The 17,974-nt window shown below is 36.0% G+C and overlaps 1 protein-coding gene across 3 annotated transcripts in view; it reads left to right on the top strand.

The window, feature by feature from the left end:
- The first annotated feature begins 1,213 nt into the window (after positions 1-1,213).
- LOC126779881 (uncharacterized) overlaps positions 1,214-17,974 on the top strand; it is a 47,730-nt gene continuing 30,969 nt past the window's right edge. For 2 of the 3 annotated variants that reach the window (XM_050504016.1, XM_050504012.1), the window contains exons 1-5: positions 1,214-1,329; positions 5,892-6,000; positions 9,228-9,401; positions 10,598-10,670; positions 11,439-11,512. In XM_050504016.1, the coding sequence (XP_050359973.1) occupies positions 5,894-6,000; positions 9,228-9,401; positions 10,598-10,670; positions 11,439-11,512 (428 nt within the window). In that variant the 5' untranslated portion in view covers positions 1,214-1,329; positions 5,892-5,893. Of the gene's footprint in view, positions 1,330-5,891; positions 6,001-9,227; positions 9,402-10,597; positions 10,671-11,438; positions 11,513-14,463; positions 14,533-17,974 lie in introns of those variants that run through there. The other variant, XM_050504014.1, reaches the window with a different exon arrangement.

The raw sequence follows: 17,974 nt of genomic DNA, 5'->3' as shown, positions 1-17,974 counted from the left end.
ATTGTCATAATAATAGTTTGATTGTTATACAACTACATACCACGCTTAGGCAAACGTAGTGTAGGACGCCCTGTGACAAGATGGGCCGACGATTTAAAAAAGGTGGCAGGTTCGGGATGGATGCGGACTGCCCAAGATCGGGATGGTTGGCGTTCTATGGGGGAGGCTTTCGTCCAGCAGTGGACGGCAAAAGGCTGAAAAAAAAAAAAAAATACAACTACATAATCGGAATTGCGATTCAAAGGGAAAATGCTCACTATTGTGACGTCACGATTTGTACAGTAACTAACTTTAATTTTTATTTGCATTTATTAAAAACTTTAATGTTAATAGTAATCTAATGTTTTATAATATCTATTTACTTTTTTTTATTGAATAAACAGAAAATTTATTAATGTTTTTACAACTACTAAATATTGTTTGTGACATTTTTATATTATTACATGTTTGTAATAAGTAATAATTTCCAACAAGAATTTGATATCATTTCAATAGTAATAAAGCTCTTAAGTTGTATAGAATTTCTCTTTTGATAAATTATATTGTCACTCATTTTATCGAATATCGAGCCACAATCATTTGGACCGAATTAATATATAATCGTGTATTTTTTCACGATAAAAATCCTTCGTAGTGGCATGGGCAATGGCAGCAAAAATTATCATAATTACATTTGCTCACTCTTGCTACCATCACAAAGCATTGATAGGACTGAAATGTATTACTATTGTTTCATTCGTATAACAGTCTTAAAATGAGTTTCAGGGTAATGAAAATATTTAGAAATATTATCCCGTTAGATATGAAAAAAGATAAAATACTGTTTGTTAAATTATTTCAGTATTAAATACAACTTAAATACGTTGTGACTTTTATAGGGAAAATTTAAAATCTCAATTTTATGTCAGATTGAACTTGACGTAATTATATTTACCTCAATATTGAAATATTACGAATTCAATTTTTACAATACAAAATATCTAAGAAATTAACATTGTGTGAATTTACCTTCAATTTTGAGTTTCATAATTAATTCTAATTATTCATACTGACTAAAACATAATTGAGGTAACACAAAAATTTATTAATTTTTACTTCCCATCGAGTAAAATCGAAACAATCGATTGACATCCACGTCCCTATTAAATTTCGTTGCTCGGTCCATCCTTGCTAAAAATCCTTAGTCTATGTTCGTGTTTTGAAAAGACGTGATTTCGTCTTTTCGCTCGGGTCCTATCGGCAGAGTATTTATCTAGCTTTTGATTGTGTCAAAGAATATCTTTTCTGTCGGTTTTCCATTGTTTTACGTGTCTTTTATTAATTTTACTGGTAAGTAAAATTGTAGTAAATTATTTATGTCTTCAGACTTTTTTTTTACCATTATTTGAATACAATATTTAAATTTAGGACATGTGGTAACGTTTTTGAGAATTTAAATTTTTAAATGCTTAAGGCCTCGCTTTTTTTGTTTGAGTTTTTGTGTACACATTTATATATAATGTTATTAGTGCAGACATCATAAAAACCTATGCCGGTATAATATGATTACGATACTATATATTCAAGAGTATTTCTTTTATATTTCAGTATTATTAGTTTATTACTATTATACCTCGTCTTTTAAAATAAAGATCTAACAAGTTTGTATCTTCGGTTTTAATTTAATATATCAACAAAAAAAAAACTTTTATCTTTTTTTAATAATTTCTTCGATACATTTCTAATACTCCAGCAACTTAACCGAGTAAAGAACACTGATATAATGTTAATTTAAATAAAATATTTTTATTTTTTTTTTTCTGAATTATTAGGGAATTTTCTGATAAAATTATTATATTGATTTTTTACTTTGCAAGTTTATAATGCAATTAGTCAAAAATTAATGTAAGCTTAGCTGGGGATGTATTCTGATTTTTTTTAATGTCCCATATATTACACTGATGAAGTGTGGTATGAAATTCTATCCATCTTCAAAATGGAGGGTCTCAATTCATTTTTATTTAAACATATCATCTGTATTTATATATATATTTATTTATTTATAAGCCTCAATTTTATTAGCACAGTCAGCAAGGTGGAAGTAATTTCATGGGTAGAGAACATTGTTAAGTTTAAGCTTAGAACATTTAGACATTTTTTTTAATATAATAAGTTTTTTCAATCTTTCATTTATTTATCATGAAATTCTTTATAGTTTTCAAGTATAATTATTTATAATGCTTCAATTATAAAATTGTGTTATTTTCTATCATACACTAATAATTTTATTTCAATGGTTGCGAATTGAATTGCGCAAGTGAATATCTTAAATATTATTATATGCTGGGCTATCTCTTGCTTAATTAGAAAACTTATGGAACGGTATTTAATAACAAAAACAATAAAATTGTATGAATATAATGCTTGTGTTGGGTTTCTTTTGAGCCGGTTGGCGTGGTTGGTAGAACAGTTGCCTTTCACGCCGAAGGTTGTGGATTTGATTCCCACCCAGGACAGACATTTGTGTGCATGAACATGTCTGTTTGTCTTGTCTGGGTGTAATTATCTATATAAGTATGTATTTACAAAAAAAACTAGTATATGTAGTATATCAGTTGTCTGGTTTCCATAGCACAAGCTTTGTACAAGCTTAATTTGGATTCAAATGGCCGTATTATTCTCCTATATAAATGTGTATCTCAATTTAATTCTAATAATTACAATTAAGGTAGCTGTACCTAGATTACACTATAAATGTTGATTAAGGGGTGTTAAGTTAAACGATGCTGTGTTTTCTTCCGAATGTCAAATCAATAATGTCAGAAAGAGCGAAATTGGTGTTTAATTAAATACCTGCTTAACAATGTACGTAAGTAACAAAGTAGCAATGTATCCGTCAATTATTATTAATATGTAATCATGCTAAATAGCTGAATTTCAACTGATATTACCGTCAGTATTAGTGAACTGTCACCTTTTGTTTATTTTGAACTGAAATTCTGGGATTATTTAATGGTGATTCATTTGCTTTGTTTTTTATATGTGTTTTACGCATAAAATGCTAATCTTCTAATCTTCTATACAAGTTTTGAAGCTAATTCCATAACACTGCTTTTTTCTTAAGAGACTATAATGCATTTGGCCACTATTTACGGGCTGTTGTAAATGGTATTTGAATTGGTTGTGTTCAGTTGATGATTTATGAGCAGGCTGATTAGACCTGGCTTCAGTCTGTGGTGGCAGTTTTGATCGGTGACTAATTTGGGGGCATGTGGAAAAAATATCCTTTGAATATGTTTTTTTTATATGATTCTTCATTCATTTTTTCTCACTCATCAACGTTGTACATTTGAAAAATATAAACCACGTTTTAAATCAATAAAATTACTTGTATTGACAGTATCAAGTATAAGTTGCTTTGCACACTATACCCGATTAATGATCCTGGCTAAGCCGAGATGGCCTAGTGGTGAAATGCGTGAATCTTAACCGACGATCGTGGATTCAAACCCGGGTAAGCACCACTGAATTTTCATGTGCTTAATATGCGATTATAATTCATCTCGTGCTTGACGGTGAAAGAAAACATCGTGAGAAAATTTGCATTTAATTATGCCACATGTGTATTCTACATTCACAGGCCGTTACTGTACTGTACTGTACTGATCCTGGCTAAAAAAAAAACATAAACATTTCTCTTTACAGAGGTTGCGTGGAAGAGATCGATGTATAAATAAGGCCGCCTTTGCATATTATATGTACTACTTGTTCTTTTATATGTTTGTAAATTGTGTGCAATAAAGGATTAATAAATAAATAAGTCATCTTTCCAAATTCAACATAAGCTATAAATACTGATATATCGTTCGTTGTAGACGGGCAGCGCGAAGGGGAGGGAAAAGGGAGCTTAGGTAGCCGCAATCGTTACCCCTCTGTCCAGGTAATATATATAGAGCGGTTACCGCCACCCTCTATTTACAACTGAGTTCTCTTGTTGTCGTATATACATAAATATAAAGTCTCATTGTCATCCCATTCGCTGCTGCAGCTGGAAGGGGGTAGTAGGTTGATTTGATGGTTGGTATACATGGTTGGTATGTCAAATTTAAATAAAAACCTGAATAGAAATTGCTCAAAAAGTTTTTGGCCAATTTCGGTGAAGGTTTTTAACCAACTACCTGATAAGAGACTTTGTCTATAGTTTGTTTGTTGGTATATAACTCGGGATTGGATATTACATGACAATGCAAAAATGAAAAAAAATAAATACATATATTTAAAAATAAACTTTTATATACAATATTACTTATATATGCTGTTCATCGTTGAGGGGTTCATATGCAGCCAATCCTAGGTGTTGAATCAGTTCATGCTTATCATAAAAATACATTGTCATCGTAACTTTAATTTTAATTTGTACCTATATCAATTCAAACTATTTGTGTTTTTAATTTTAATTTTATTAAGTGCATGTTTATTTTTTTATGGTCTTTAATTTGTACCAATTTGGACTTATTTTTTTTTTTTTTAATCTTTCTACTCATGTTGCTATAATTATGTGTTAATGTATTTTTAAAACAAATATTGTAATTGTTGTGGCTACTTTAAAAAGCTTCACATGTTAGCTATTTTCACTAAATTGTTTTACATTTGTCATTAAAACATGTAGTAGCTACTAGTGGTCCTTAAAATAAATAAATAAATAAAATAAATAAATAAATAAATAACTGAACAGACATGTAAATTCGACTCCGTAGGATGAGAGGAACTTGTTCTAAATCAGCTTGCAAGATTTGACCTTAAAAAACTAATAAGTCGAAATCTCAATAGCCTATTCCAAACACAAGAGGAGAAAACCCAAATAAACAACTTTGACACCGATATCATTGGTCACCGATATAAATTGACGCGATGCCATTGGTCGAGAGATTTTAGGCGTTTTTAATGTTCTAGTTGTAATCGGAACTTCGAAAGTTAAATTACTGGTGGTAGAGCTTTGTGCAAGCTCGTCTGGGTAGGTACCACCCACTCATCAGATATTCTAACGCAAAACAGCAGTACTTGTTATTGTTGTGTTCCGGTTTGAAGGGTGAGTGAGCCAGTGTAATTACAGGCACAAGGGACATAAAATCTTAGTTCCCAAGGTTGGTGGCGCATTGGCTGTATAAGCGATGGTTGACATTTCTTACAATGCCAATGTCTAAGGGCGTTTGGTGATCACTTCCCATCAGGTGGCCCATATGCTCGTCCGCCTTCCTTATCTATATAAAAAAAATTATATGGTTATAACTAGATAAGTGGAATAGTGTTGTATTATAAACGAAGGTAAATTAATCAAGAACTGTTTATAGTGCGTAATACAGCAGAACAGTTAGAAAATCGCATGCAATTTGTGAATCAATTGTTTTGTTTACCTTTACTCCTACTCCGATTGGAATATGGTATATGTACAATCAATCAACAGCCAATCGTTGTCCACTGCTGAACATAGGCCTCTCCCAAGGTGCGCCAAAGCTCCCTGTCCTCCGCCTTCCGCATCCAGTTGGTGCCCGCCACCTTCTTAAGGTCGTCGGTCCACCTGGCTGGAGGGCGCCCTACGCTGCGCTTGCCGATTCGCGGTCTCCACTCTAGGACTCGTCTGCTCCAACGGTCATCGGTCCTACGACATACGTGACCAGCCCACTGCCACTTCAGCCTGCTAATTTTGCAAGCTATGTCGGTGACTCCGGTTCTTTTCCGGATAATCTCATTTCTGATCTTATCCTTCAAAGATACTCCGAGCATAGCTCGCTCCATAGCACGCTGAGCGACTTTGAATTTGTGGACTAGTCCCGCAGTTAGTGTCCACGTTGTACACGTATTTCTATATATTTTTATGTATAATTGTGTTAATAAAGCTTTCGTTTTCTTAGAAATGTATCAGCGGAGTCGCAGCCACAACCATGCCCAAGATTGGGATCCAATGAGAGAAGAATATGAAAACTCGACACACGCGCCACAATACCACGACGATGAAGTCAAGTAAGTAACAATTTTTGTGTACAGTAATAATAACAGCCTGTTAATATCCCACTGCTGGGCTAAGGCCTCCTCTCCCTTTTTGAGGAGAAGGTTTGGAGCTTATTCCACCACGCTGCTCTAATGCGGGTTGGTGGAATACACATGTGGCAGATTTTCAGTGAAATTCGACACATGCAGGTTTCCTCACGATGTTTTTCCTTCACCGTCAAGCACGATATGAATTATAATAACAAATTAAGCGCATGAAAATTCAGTGATGCTTGCTCGGGTTTGAACCCACAATCATCGATTAAGATTCAAGCGTTCTTACCACTGGACCATCTCGGCTTTAATATTAAAAGTAAAACATAAATAAATGTTCCAAGTTCTAAGGTCAAAGTATCGGTTTTTTTGCTTATTTCCTTGTAAACGTTGAGCGTTATGATAAAATAGTAATATAATAATATGCACGCTATAATAAGCCGAGATGGCCTAGTGGTAAGAACGCGTGAATCTTAACTGATGATCGTGGGTTCAAACCCGGGCAAGCACCACCGAATTTTCATGTGCTTAATTTGTGTTTATAATTCATCTCGTGCTTAACGGTGAAGGAAAACATCGTGAGGAAACCTGCACGTGTCTAATTTCATTGAAATTCTGCCACATGTGTATTCTACCAACCCGCATTGGAGCAGCGTGGTGGAATAAGCTCCAAACCTTCTCCTCAAAAAAAGGGAGAGGAGGCCTTAGCCCAGCAGTGGGACATTTACAGGCTGTTACTGTTACTGTTATCTACGATGAGATTTATAGGTACAAGTGTTCGGTCAATGTTCACATAATTGAGAACTGCTACCATAGACTGTGAAAATCTCAATGAATTTTCTTAATCGAATATCTCTGGATTTTAGGCCTTATCAGGACTAGCGACCGCAAATCGTTTTTGTGTCGAAAATTATTTCTCTGGTCACGGTAATCCGACGTGTCAGAGCCAGTTCATGATTTCATATTTTCGTTTGTTGTACAAACGAAATTTAATTTTTATGACGACATTCTTAAGGTTCGTTATCAATAAACCCTATCTGCGGTTGTTCAAGTGATATAAACATTTCTGTGAACCATTTATCACACACGCCTGTATCGATCGCCTCATGATAGTACGGATTTTTTGTGATTTGAAAGATAACAGAGCGTCTGCCACAAATCTTTCTGGTCCCGCATGGAAAATAAACTACTGGTGGTAGAGCTTTGTGCAAGCTCGTCTGGGTAGGTACCACCCACTCATCAGATATTCTAACGCAAAACAGCATTTGGTATTGTTGTGTTCCGGTTTGAAGGGCGAGTGAGCCAGCGTAATTACAGGCACAAGGGACATAAAATCTTAGTTCCCAAGGTTGGTGGCGCATTGGCTATAAGCGATGGTTGACATTTCTTACAATGCAAATGTTTATGGGCGTTGGTGACCACTAATCATCAGGTGGCCCATATGATGTTCGTCCGCCTTCCTAATAAAAAAAAAAAACTTTCACCATTCCCCATTAAGACTGGGGAAGTGGAGGGCGCTTTGTCATCAGTCTAAGTTTTTCCTGAATGTATGATTCGAGCCAAGTCTCTGAAAGAACAACATTCAATCAGTCTGCTATTTTTTTTCACTTGTCTTATTAAAATGCTTCGAGAACAATCGATATCATCTCATTTTTTGTATATGGGTTTCCCATTCTCTTTCAAATAATAATTTCAACCGCGGAACAAGCCACTATTTTGTAGAGTTTCTACTTTTCGAAGTAGGAATCTCTTTTCTTCCTTCAATAGTATATTAGGTCCTTACATATGAAATTAGCGTTTTGTCGTACTGACCACTTTGATCTGAAATATCCTCACTTTGGTTAAGAATTTCAAACTCAAATTTATAAATCCATTTACCTGGTTCATTTGAATTTTGAAAACAGTCATTCATTTGTTTTTTCCTCATTATTTTTTTCTTTGGCGTCGCTTATTACCGCACAATGGAAACATGAAATATCGGTTTATTTACGAGTACGAGTTCTACCGGTGTAGAAACAGCTCGAAGGATTAATTATGTGTACGGCGCTGGTGTCGCAAAAGTAATTTCGACCTTCAGAACCAACCCCTGTGGACGGCCGGAGACCAAAGTGGAAAATGAAGAACCAAAGCACTTCAGAGATATTAGATAGATTCGGGGTAAGTGAAAAAACTGTATTAATCCACTTGAAGCAAATCGGGAAAGTAAAAAACTTGAACGTTGGGTACCTCATGAATTGAGTGAATCGAACTTGCAAACACGCGTCGACTGTGTCTTTGTCGTCGCAGTGTTACTTTGCTCAACCGATACAATAATGAAGGGAATGAAGGGATTGGATACTGTACGATAATCGGAAGCGCTCGTTGCAATGGCTGAACCCTGGTAACCCAGCCAAATCCTGCCCTAAACGAAAATTGAGTCAGAAAAACTTACTTGTGAGTGTTTGGTGGACTAGCGCCGGTGTCGTTCACTACAGCTTTCTAAAATCTGGCCAAACGATTACGGCAGATATCTATTGTCAACAACTGCAAACCATGAAGGAAGAACTAGCTGCTAAACAAGCGTGATTGGTCAATCGCTCTAGGTCACTGCTGCTTCACGACAACGCAAGACCACACACTGTACAACAAACAACCACTAAGTTAGATGTGCTACAATTGGAATGTCTGCGACATCCACCGTACTCCCCGGACCTTGCTCCAACAGATTACCATTTTTTCCGGAATTTGGACAACTTCTTACAAGGAAAAAAATTCAACTCCGATGCGGCAGTCCAAACCGCCTTCAAAGAATTTATTGATTCTCGCCCCCATGGTTTTTTTAGTAAAGGGATCAATGAACTACCTATGAGATGGCAAAAGTGCATAGATGACAATGGTGCATACTTTGATTAATTAAATATATTTAAAAAAAAAAAGACTATATTCCTTCCGTACAAAACGCCAATTTCATATGTGAAGACCTATTATTATACACACTCTTAAACTCTTAATACTGTCAACTGCTGTCGCTTAACGGAGCTGACGCTATTTCTTATGTTTTTTTTATTAGTTTAGATACAGATGAGTAAACGGGCCGCATGATGGTAAGTTGTCACCGTTGCCCATCTGCCCGCCCACTTAACTATATTGTGATATGATTGTGATTCATCTCGGCTGGCTCATGTATTTTAAAACCTAACCAATTTTCTCTCCCTTCGTAATCCCAGTACCGATAACGGAGTGCAGCTCGACCACAATAAGTTATATGTCACGAATATACCGATGACGCTCAACCAAGCCGGCCTCTTTAATCTATTCTCGAAGTACGGGAATTGTTTGAAGATTTTCCTCAGTGGGGATCCGTCGAAGAGGTTCGCGTTGGTCTGGTATGAAACACCCAGGTGAGTGGATTATATATTAATTATTAGGTTACCCGCGGGAGGAGAGGGTAGGTATTTTAATACCCTATATTAATTGCTGTACCTCTGACAACGTGTATGCAAAATTTCATGATGACCTATTCAGAAATTAAGATGTGATAGCGTAACAAACAAACAAACTCACTTTCGCTAGTACAGTCGGAAGATCGAAAAAAAACATAAACGAATTTAAACTAATTTATTTTATAATAAAACTTTTACAAATTAATTTATTATATAAAGTGAATGTTTAACTTACTCAATGTAAGTTATAATAATGAATATTAAAAATATATGAAATTAAATTATTCCTAAACTGCAGCTTTTATATAATCTAATTATATACATCTTAGGAATCAATATAAGTAAGCCGAGATGGCCCGGTGGTAAGAACGCGTGAATCTTAGTCGATGATCGTGGGTTCAAACCCGGGCAAGCACCACTGAATTTTCATGTGCTTAATTTGTGATTATAATTCATCTCGTGCTTTACGGTGAAGGAAAACATCGTGAGGAAACCTGCATGTGTCTAATTTCACTGAAATTCTGCCACATGTGAATTCTACCAACCCGCATTGGAGCAGCGTGGTGGAATAAGCTCCAAACCTTCTCCTCAAAAAGAGGAGAGGAGGCCTTTAGCCCAGCAGTGGGACATTCACAGGCTGTTACGGTTACGGTAGGAATCAATATCCCAGCAATTCTCGATGTGAATTATACTTGGCGGTAAAGCTTTACGCAAGACAGTTTTTGTAATTATTGGTAGGACATTCATATATTCTACCGCTAAACGGCAATAGTTTGTGTTGTTGTGTTCTGGCATGAAGGATGAGTGAGCCAATGTAACTACAGGCACAAGGGACATAACATCTTCGTTCCCAAGGTTAATCGCATTGGTGAGGTCATGAATGGTTAATACTTCTTACATCCAATGACTATGGGCGGTGGTGACCGCTTGACATCAGGTGGCCCATATGGCCGTCCTCCTACCTATAACAGTAAACAGTAACAGCCTGTGAATGTCCCACTGCTGGGCTAAGGCATTCTCCCCTTTTTTGAGAAGGTATGTACGCTTATTCTACCTATAACATAAAATAAATTTGAGATTCGCAGTAAGATCAAACTTGTGTTAATATAAATTAAATAATTAAATATTTTATAATTAATTCGTGATGTTTACAGCGAAGCTAAATTGGCAATGATGAAATTGAACAAGATTGACCCATTCCAGTTGCATATCCACACAGCACATAAGGTATGTAATAAACATATTTAATATATATGTAACTAAATAACTATAACTTTACCCCCCCCCCCATTCCTAACATGTGCGAAGCCGCGAGCGAACACTGGTGTTTTTTATAAATGTAATACTTATTAGATTATTCCAAAAGTTTTTTGGTTGAGAAAAAAAACGAGATATTGAAAATAATTAAAAAAATGATATCCAACTACTTAAAAATCACGCTCTTAAATGTATGACGTGATTTTATAAGCTTAGCCAAATATCGAGTTAAATCGAGCAGCAAGCAGTGAGCGAGAACCAGTAATATATTTGTATTTAGCATCCAGAAGTGAAACAGATTTTCATCATCATCAGGAATCATACAAATTGATGTAAATAACACACTCAATTACTCTTTAAAACTCAATTAACACATACAACAAATCACACGTAGCGCCGATAATTATTTTACCTTTCTGTTAATAAATAAAATGGCGGTATTAAATTAGCGCGCGTCTTTTTTTTATTAACAACGCTGTTGTATGAATCAATCTTCTAACTGAATACATATTTAAAATGTTCTAATTAAGACCTTTCAATTTGATACCCAAACACAGGAATTATGTCCTCTGAGGACGCCATATTGACTGAGTGTGACGTCACATAGCCTGTGACCAGCGGACGAGCAAGTGCTCTCAACGATAACTCATTTGTCGTATTATTTAATTTTTGTTGATAATTTTTTTATGTAAAATGTTAAAGAAAAATGTATGCAAATAAAGTTTTAATATTGAACAGAAAAGCAACAACCAGAGGAGTTCGATGGTCTACCGTGAGGATACGAGCGTAAGCAGCTGGTGCCGATACAGCAGGTAAGACTATCTTTTATATGCCCTGGGTTAATGATTGTATAGTATAAAGTCTGACTGCCTCGTTGGTCTAGTGGCTTGATGTAAGGCCGCAGACCCGGAGGTCACAGGTTCATTTCCCAGGTCGGGCCAATAAAAAGTTATTGAGTTTTTCTGACAAAAAATTCTCAGTAGCAGCCCGGAGTCTGGAAGTTGGATGTGTGTACAGTCTCGTGCTGCAGAAAGCACGTAAAGCCGTTTGTCCTGCGCCTGAACTCTATCCGGTCGTGTCGGATTGCCGTCCCATCGGATTATGAGAGTTAGGGAATAGAGAGTGCACCTGTGTTCGCGCACACACTCGTGCACTATAATATCTCCTGCGCAGTTGGCTAATCTCTCTTGAGATTGGCCGCCGTGGCCGAAATCGGTCTGGAGGACATTATTATTAGTGTAGTATCATTAGTACAGGTCAGATATTTTCTACGCCTTTTCTGTGTGACGTGTGTACGGAGTTTCGTTATGTTCGTTTGAGTTGTTAAGGCGAGGAAGCTCAACGAACAAACAGTTGATCATACAATAGGTAAATATAAACAAACAAGTTTCACCTCGAATTGTTGAATTTTACTGGTGGTTGGGCTTTGTGCAAGACCCTCTGGGTAGGTACCACCCACTCATCAGATATTCTACCGCAAAACAGCAGTACTTGATATTGTTGTGTTCCGGTTTGAAGGGTGAGTGAGCCAGTGTAATTACAGGCACAACGGACGTAACATCTCAGTTCCCAAGGTTGGTGGCGCATTGGCGATGTAAGCGATGGTTAACATTTCTTACAATGCCAATGTCTGTGGCCGTCACTTACCATCAGGTGGCCCATATGCCAAAATTGTCATTTGTCGATATATGAAATAATCTGTGGCATTCGTTGTGAAAAATTTCGTAGTACGTATCATATATACTTCGTTACTATATAATATTATATTTTACTTATTTATTTTATATAATTATCTACCAATCCTTTACCAACAGTTTTATAATTTTACATTAATTTAATGTACAATGTATTCACTGTATGGGATAACACTGTATATAAGTTGTTTAGTGGAATAGTGTTGTATTATTTACGGTTGTATTGTACACATGAGCTGTTTGTAGTGCGTAATACAGTAGAGCTATTAGCAATTTGCATGTAATAAGTCGAGATGGCCCAGTGGTAAGAACGCGTGAATCTTAACCGATAAACGTGGGTTCAAACCCGGGCGAGCACCTCTGAATTTACATGTGCTTAATTTCTGTTTATAATTCATCTCGTGCTTTTCGGTGAAGGAAAACATCGTGAGGAAACCTGCATGTGTCTAATTTCATCGAAATTCTGCCACATGTGTATTCTACCAACCCGCACTGGAGCAGCGTGGTGGAATAAGCTCCAAACCTTCTCCTCAAAAAAGGGAGAGGAGGCCTTAGCCCAGCAGTGGGACATTTACAGGCTGTTACTGTTACTACTGTTATGGAATATGTAAATATAAGATTTGTGTATCTATACTCCATTGATTGGAATAGGGTTTATATAGAAAGTCTTATTTAATTACATAGTTTATATGTACGCTACATATTTGCCGGTTGGCGTGGTTGGTGGATACTTGGTGGATGTATTCGATTCCCACCCAGGATAGATATTTGTGTGCATGAACGTGTCTGTTTGTCCCGAGTCTGGGTGTAATTATCTATATAAGTATGTATTTACAAAAGAAAAGTAGTATATGTAGTATATCAGTTGTCTGGTTTCCATAGTACGAGCTCCGCTTAGTTTGGGATCAGATGGCCGTGTGTGAATAATGTCCCAGGATATATTATTATAGTATATATAATCGAATTGAATGTCTTTAAAGTATATAATGTTCTTAAAATTCATGATTGATGTATATGTGACGGGTCAAATTCAATACCAGTTTAATTCGTATGTGTAGTTATTAAAATACATCAAAGGCCAGAGAGCGACAGGTTGGTGGGGGATGGGGGGATGGTTGTTGAGTACGATACAAATCTAAAATCAATAAATGGTTTTTATGGGGAGATGAATGTTGTTTCGTCTCGTATTTGTGATGTTTATAAAGTAGGCAAAGAAATAACAGCTTAGTTACCTTTGTCTACTGTGTTTTTTTAAGCCTTTGACTCTATCTAACGTTTTCAATGATTAAACTACTGAAACGATTTTGATGAAATTTGCTATGAATTAGCACGAACCCCAAAGTCGGACAATGATTTTTTTTACCTAATACCCTCTCCCATAATCCCCATAACACGCGGGCGAATACTAATTGTAAAGAAATTATCCTAGTTACTGTAAAAGTTGGATCTCTTAAGCTCTTCGAGGCTACGATAAATAATTCGGTCGGTATTATAACTAAATTGAGCTTCAAAAGTTGATTACTTTCGTGAGCCCTTATATGGCTTTCTAAGTCGAGCTCTGTGAACATGAAATTGCTTGAAAAGTTTCAATTTTATTTAAGTATAAGGTGATTTGGATTTTTTATTAAAAATGCTTCAACGTCTTTTATAAGTCGCCATTAAAATATAAGGACTGTTCGTACATATTATGATAAATTTAAATATATAATATTGTCGGTAAATTGACGAGAAATGTTGAAAATTACGCGATAGTTCATAATCATTCATTGATTGACTTATCAAACTCACGGTTCTAAAAAAATGGGGAACCCTCTATGGGTTTGACGCAAGTATAGACTCGAGATGAATCTAGATAGCGATATTTCAATATAACACCCCACCTTGTTCCCGGTAAAGCCCGAACCACGTCCGCCTCCCTTCCATTTCCATGGCGGTGAATCGATATAGTTGCCTAGGATCCGAGACATGAGCACTAGGGTCCTGTTTATTGATTTAGTACATCGAATTACCGCTTGGCGAGATTGGCGACCTCATACATCATTCGGACGTCGAAGGGGACGCATCGTTTACACTTGTCATCCATTACGTTATGTATAACTTATATGTTCGTAGATCTAAGCGGGCTGTCTGCTTTAGAGGTAAGTGATTATTTTATAACAGTTATTCGACAAGTCGATTACAGTGAAGCGGGACGAGCTAGATTGTTTTTTTAACGGTTTTTGTGTTTTGTTTTGTTTTGTTTCTTATAGTATTCAAATTTTGCTCGTTTTGTTTTTTTTTTTTTAATTTTGCGATTTGAATTTCGAAATGATTAATAAAAAAGCGTTTTTATTTTTATTTCCTTTTACTGGTTTTTTTTGTGTTGCTTTGCGCAAGCGCGTTAGGCTTTGTCGCCCGGGCAGACCTAACTCTCCACCCTAAGTGCACCCTAACTGCACCCCACCTCAGAGCTAATATTAAGTAAGTAATAAGACTTAATATTGTTAGTTCGTCATTGCGAGCTTCAGTGCGTGTTTTTATTGAGTCTTTTTATCGGTTGTTTGGTTTTATATTCGATGCGCAAGCGCGTGGCTCGGTCGCCCAGGGAAGGCTCCGCCCTACCTCAGAGCTAGTATTAAAAGCGATGTTATACTGAAATTTTTATTAGACTACATTGAGCTGCTGAGCTGTCAATGTTTTATTATTTTAGTCATTATTTATTTATTGTTACATATTCATTCTCGGTTATTGAGTGTTTTAAAGTTCCAACGCTACTTTATGTTGCTCGGGCTTAAGGGTGAGTTAGTCTGTTTTGTTATTTATATTAACTTTAAATTTCAATATGACGGTAATGGCTAATGATTTGAATGCTGATTTGTAACTGACTAATGGCTTGATTCGAATTACACCAGACTTGACCTTTAATTAAAAATTAAATCAGTGTTGCCATCTTGTAAAATGAAATCATTACAGCAGTAATTTCATTGTGGGATATTTTGAATACAGTTCAGAGCTACAATAATCACGTTATTTTCGGGAATCTTGTTTTAAGAGATTCTCTTATGAGTCTAAGTCGTTTATTAAGTAATTGCGTCAGGCAAGCCTGTTGCGCACTTATTGACGCGCCGCCATCTTGTTGTACAATTTTTCGCGGTTATTTTGTATAGTTGGGCAAAATGGAGGACGAATTTTTTGATAATGATAAAATAAATAATTTGTCTTTTTAAGCGGGCTCTGTTTTTATAACGAAGCGGTGTTCTGTCATTGATAAAATTTCTTTAGATTAACGGTTTTGTAGGTCTTGCAATTAACAAAAAAACGTGCTGCCGTCTTGTATAAAAAAAGCTTTATGAAGTAGTTTTTCTTCTTTTGTTTATTATCAGTTTTAACTAGTAATGTTCTAAATTGTTCTAAATTGTCCAAAGTACTATCGCACGCACGCACGCTAACTTCATATCGACATGCCGCCATTTTGTCTTTTTTTTTATAGAATAGGAAGGCGGACGAGCATATAGGCCGCCTGATGGTAAATGGCCACTAACGCCCATAGATATTGGCATTGTAAGAAATGTTAACCATCGCTTACATCACCAATGCGCCACCAACCTTGGGAACTAAGATGTAACGTCCGTTGTGCCTGTAATTACACTGGCTCATTCGCCCTTCAAACCGGAACACAACAATACCAAGTACTGCTGTTTTGCGGTAGAATATCTGATGAGTGGGTGGTACCTACCCAGACGAGCTTGCACCAAGCTCTACCACCAGTATTGTCATCAGTATTGTCAGTGTTTTGCGCGCTGCATATTGACGTGTCGCCGTTTTGTTGTAGTTTTTTTGCGTAGTTGGCCAAAATGGAAGAGGATTCAATAGAGACTAGTTAAATAGTTTAAAGATGATTTGCGACTTGTATGATATGTAGACTAGTCTAAGCTAGTCTTGCCATTTAAAAAAAACATCAGTGCTGCCATCTAGTAAATGAATAAGCATAAATCAGTTTGTAGGTCGAGGAAAATTTTACAGTTTAGAATTGGTAATCATGGGGACTCATTTATTAAGAAAAATATCCTAAAAGTACAATTTTCCCACGCATGCGTGCATCAGTCGAGTCCGTCGCGCAGGTGTCAATCGTGTAGTGATTATAAAAACACGCCGCCATTTGCTGTACAGTTGATCGCGGTTGTTTTGTGTAGTTGGCCAAAATGGGGGTCGAATATTTTGATAAGGATTGAATAAATTTGAAGCAGGTTTTGTGTTTGCCACGAACCAACGCCCAGTATTTACTAGTTTTTGTTTCTTTTTGCGCGTTTTATTAGGAATAGGCTGGTCTTGCCATAAATTAAATACAGTGTTGCCATCTCGTAAAAAGAAAAATTTTAATGCAGTTCACTTTGGAGATATATGCTTTTGGAATGCTATGCTATGCTTTTAGAAAATTTCCTGATATTTGCAAGTACTAAAGTGCCAACGCATGCGCGGATCAGCCGCCCATTATGTGGGGTTAGCCGAGACCGTTGCGCAAGCGTCAGACTGATACTTGGATATCGACGCGCCATTTTGTTGAACAGTTGATCGTTTTTATTTTGTGTAGTTGGCCAAAATGGAGAACGAATACATTGATTAATATCAAGTGGACTTTGCAACGAATCAACGCCTATTGTACTGGTTTTTGATTTTTTTTCGTTCTTGTACAATGTATTCGAAAATCTTGCCATATAAAAAAACAGTGTTGCCGTGTTTTATAACAAAAAACTTAAGTTGTTTTCGTTATACTATCAAGGTATAAAATAAATTTGGAGAATCGTGTATTGAGAAAATGTCCTAGAATATGTAAGTACTAAGTTCACCCGCTAGCGCGCGCTAGCTGCCCGCTTCATAAAGATCGTAGACACGAGAAACAAATAGACCAAGGGGCCGCGAAACCGCAATTGAGACGGAGATAGTTTGTTAATGTGTGCGTATAATGTTGCCATAGTAACTGTATTCCCTGTTTTGAGAGATAAATAATTTTCAGGATTAAATTAAAACAAAATAAATTTATTAAATTTTCCTTTTTAATAATTATTATACTTTTTTTTAATTCAACTATTTTTTTGTTTTTCAACTACACCCAAAAACTTGTATTGTTAGCTTTTGTTTCCGTTATCAATAGTATTTCAGCATCTTTATATGGTACTGGATTAGCATTCTCCTCAGAAATTGAAATCTAAAACACTCAATTAAATTATTACTAATTAATGGTTGCCACATATATTTCTATGTTAACCTCTTGACACGGAATGTAATAATATTATAAATTCATGAAGAATGTTAAATAATGTTGTCGTTAGGAAATTATAAAAAGAAGTACGAATAAATTAAAATAACATATTTACATATAACGAAGCACTTAAGGTTATTATTGGACTCCATATTTATTTGTTTACATTGTCGACGAGTCGATGTTTTTTTATCGAAAATCAGGACTTTTTTTAGCTGACGCTGGCAGCACTTACATGATAAATAATTATAGGTCATGAATGATAAAAACTGGAATTTCCTATTATCTTCTGGATTTTAATGCAATACAAGGTTCCGTCATGCTTTGGCATAAATAAACAT

Source organism: Nymphalis io, chromosome 30 (genome assembly GCF_905147045.1).
Source record: "Nymphalis io chromosome 30, ilAglIoxx1.1, whole genome shotgun sequence".
Taxonomy (NCBI): domain Eukaryota; kingdom Metazoa; phylum Arthropoda; class Insecta; order Lepidoptera; family Nymphalidae; genus Nymphalis; species Nymphalis io.
The sequence above is the reverse complement of the archived record's forward strand: the minus strand, read 5'-3'. Positions and strand labels throughout refer to the sequence as shown.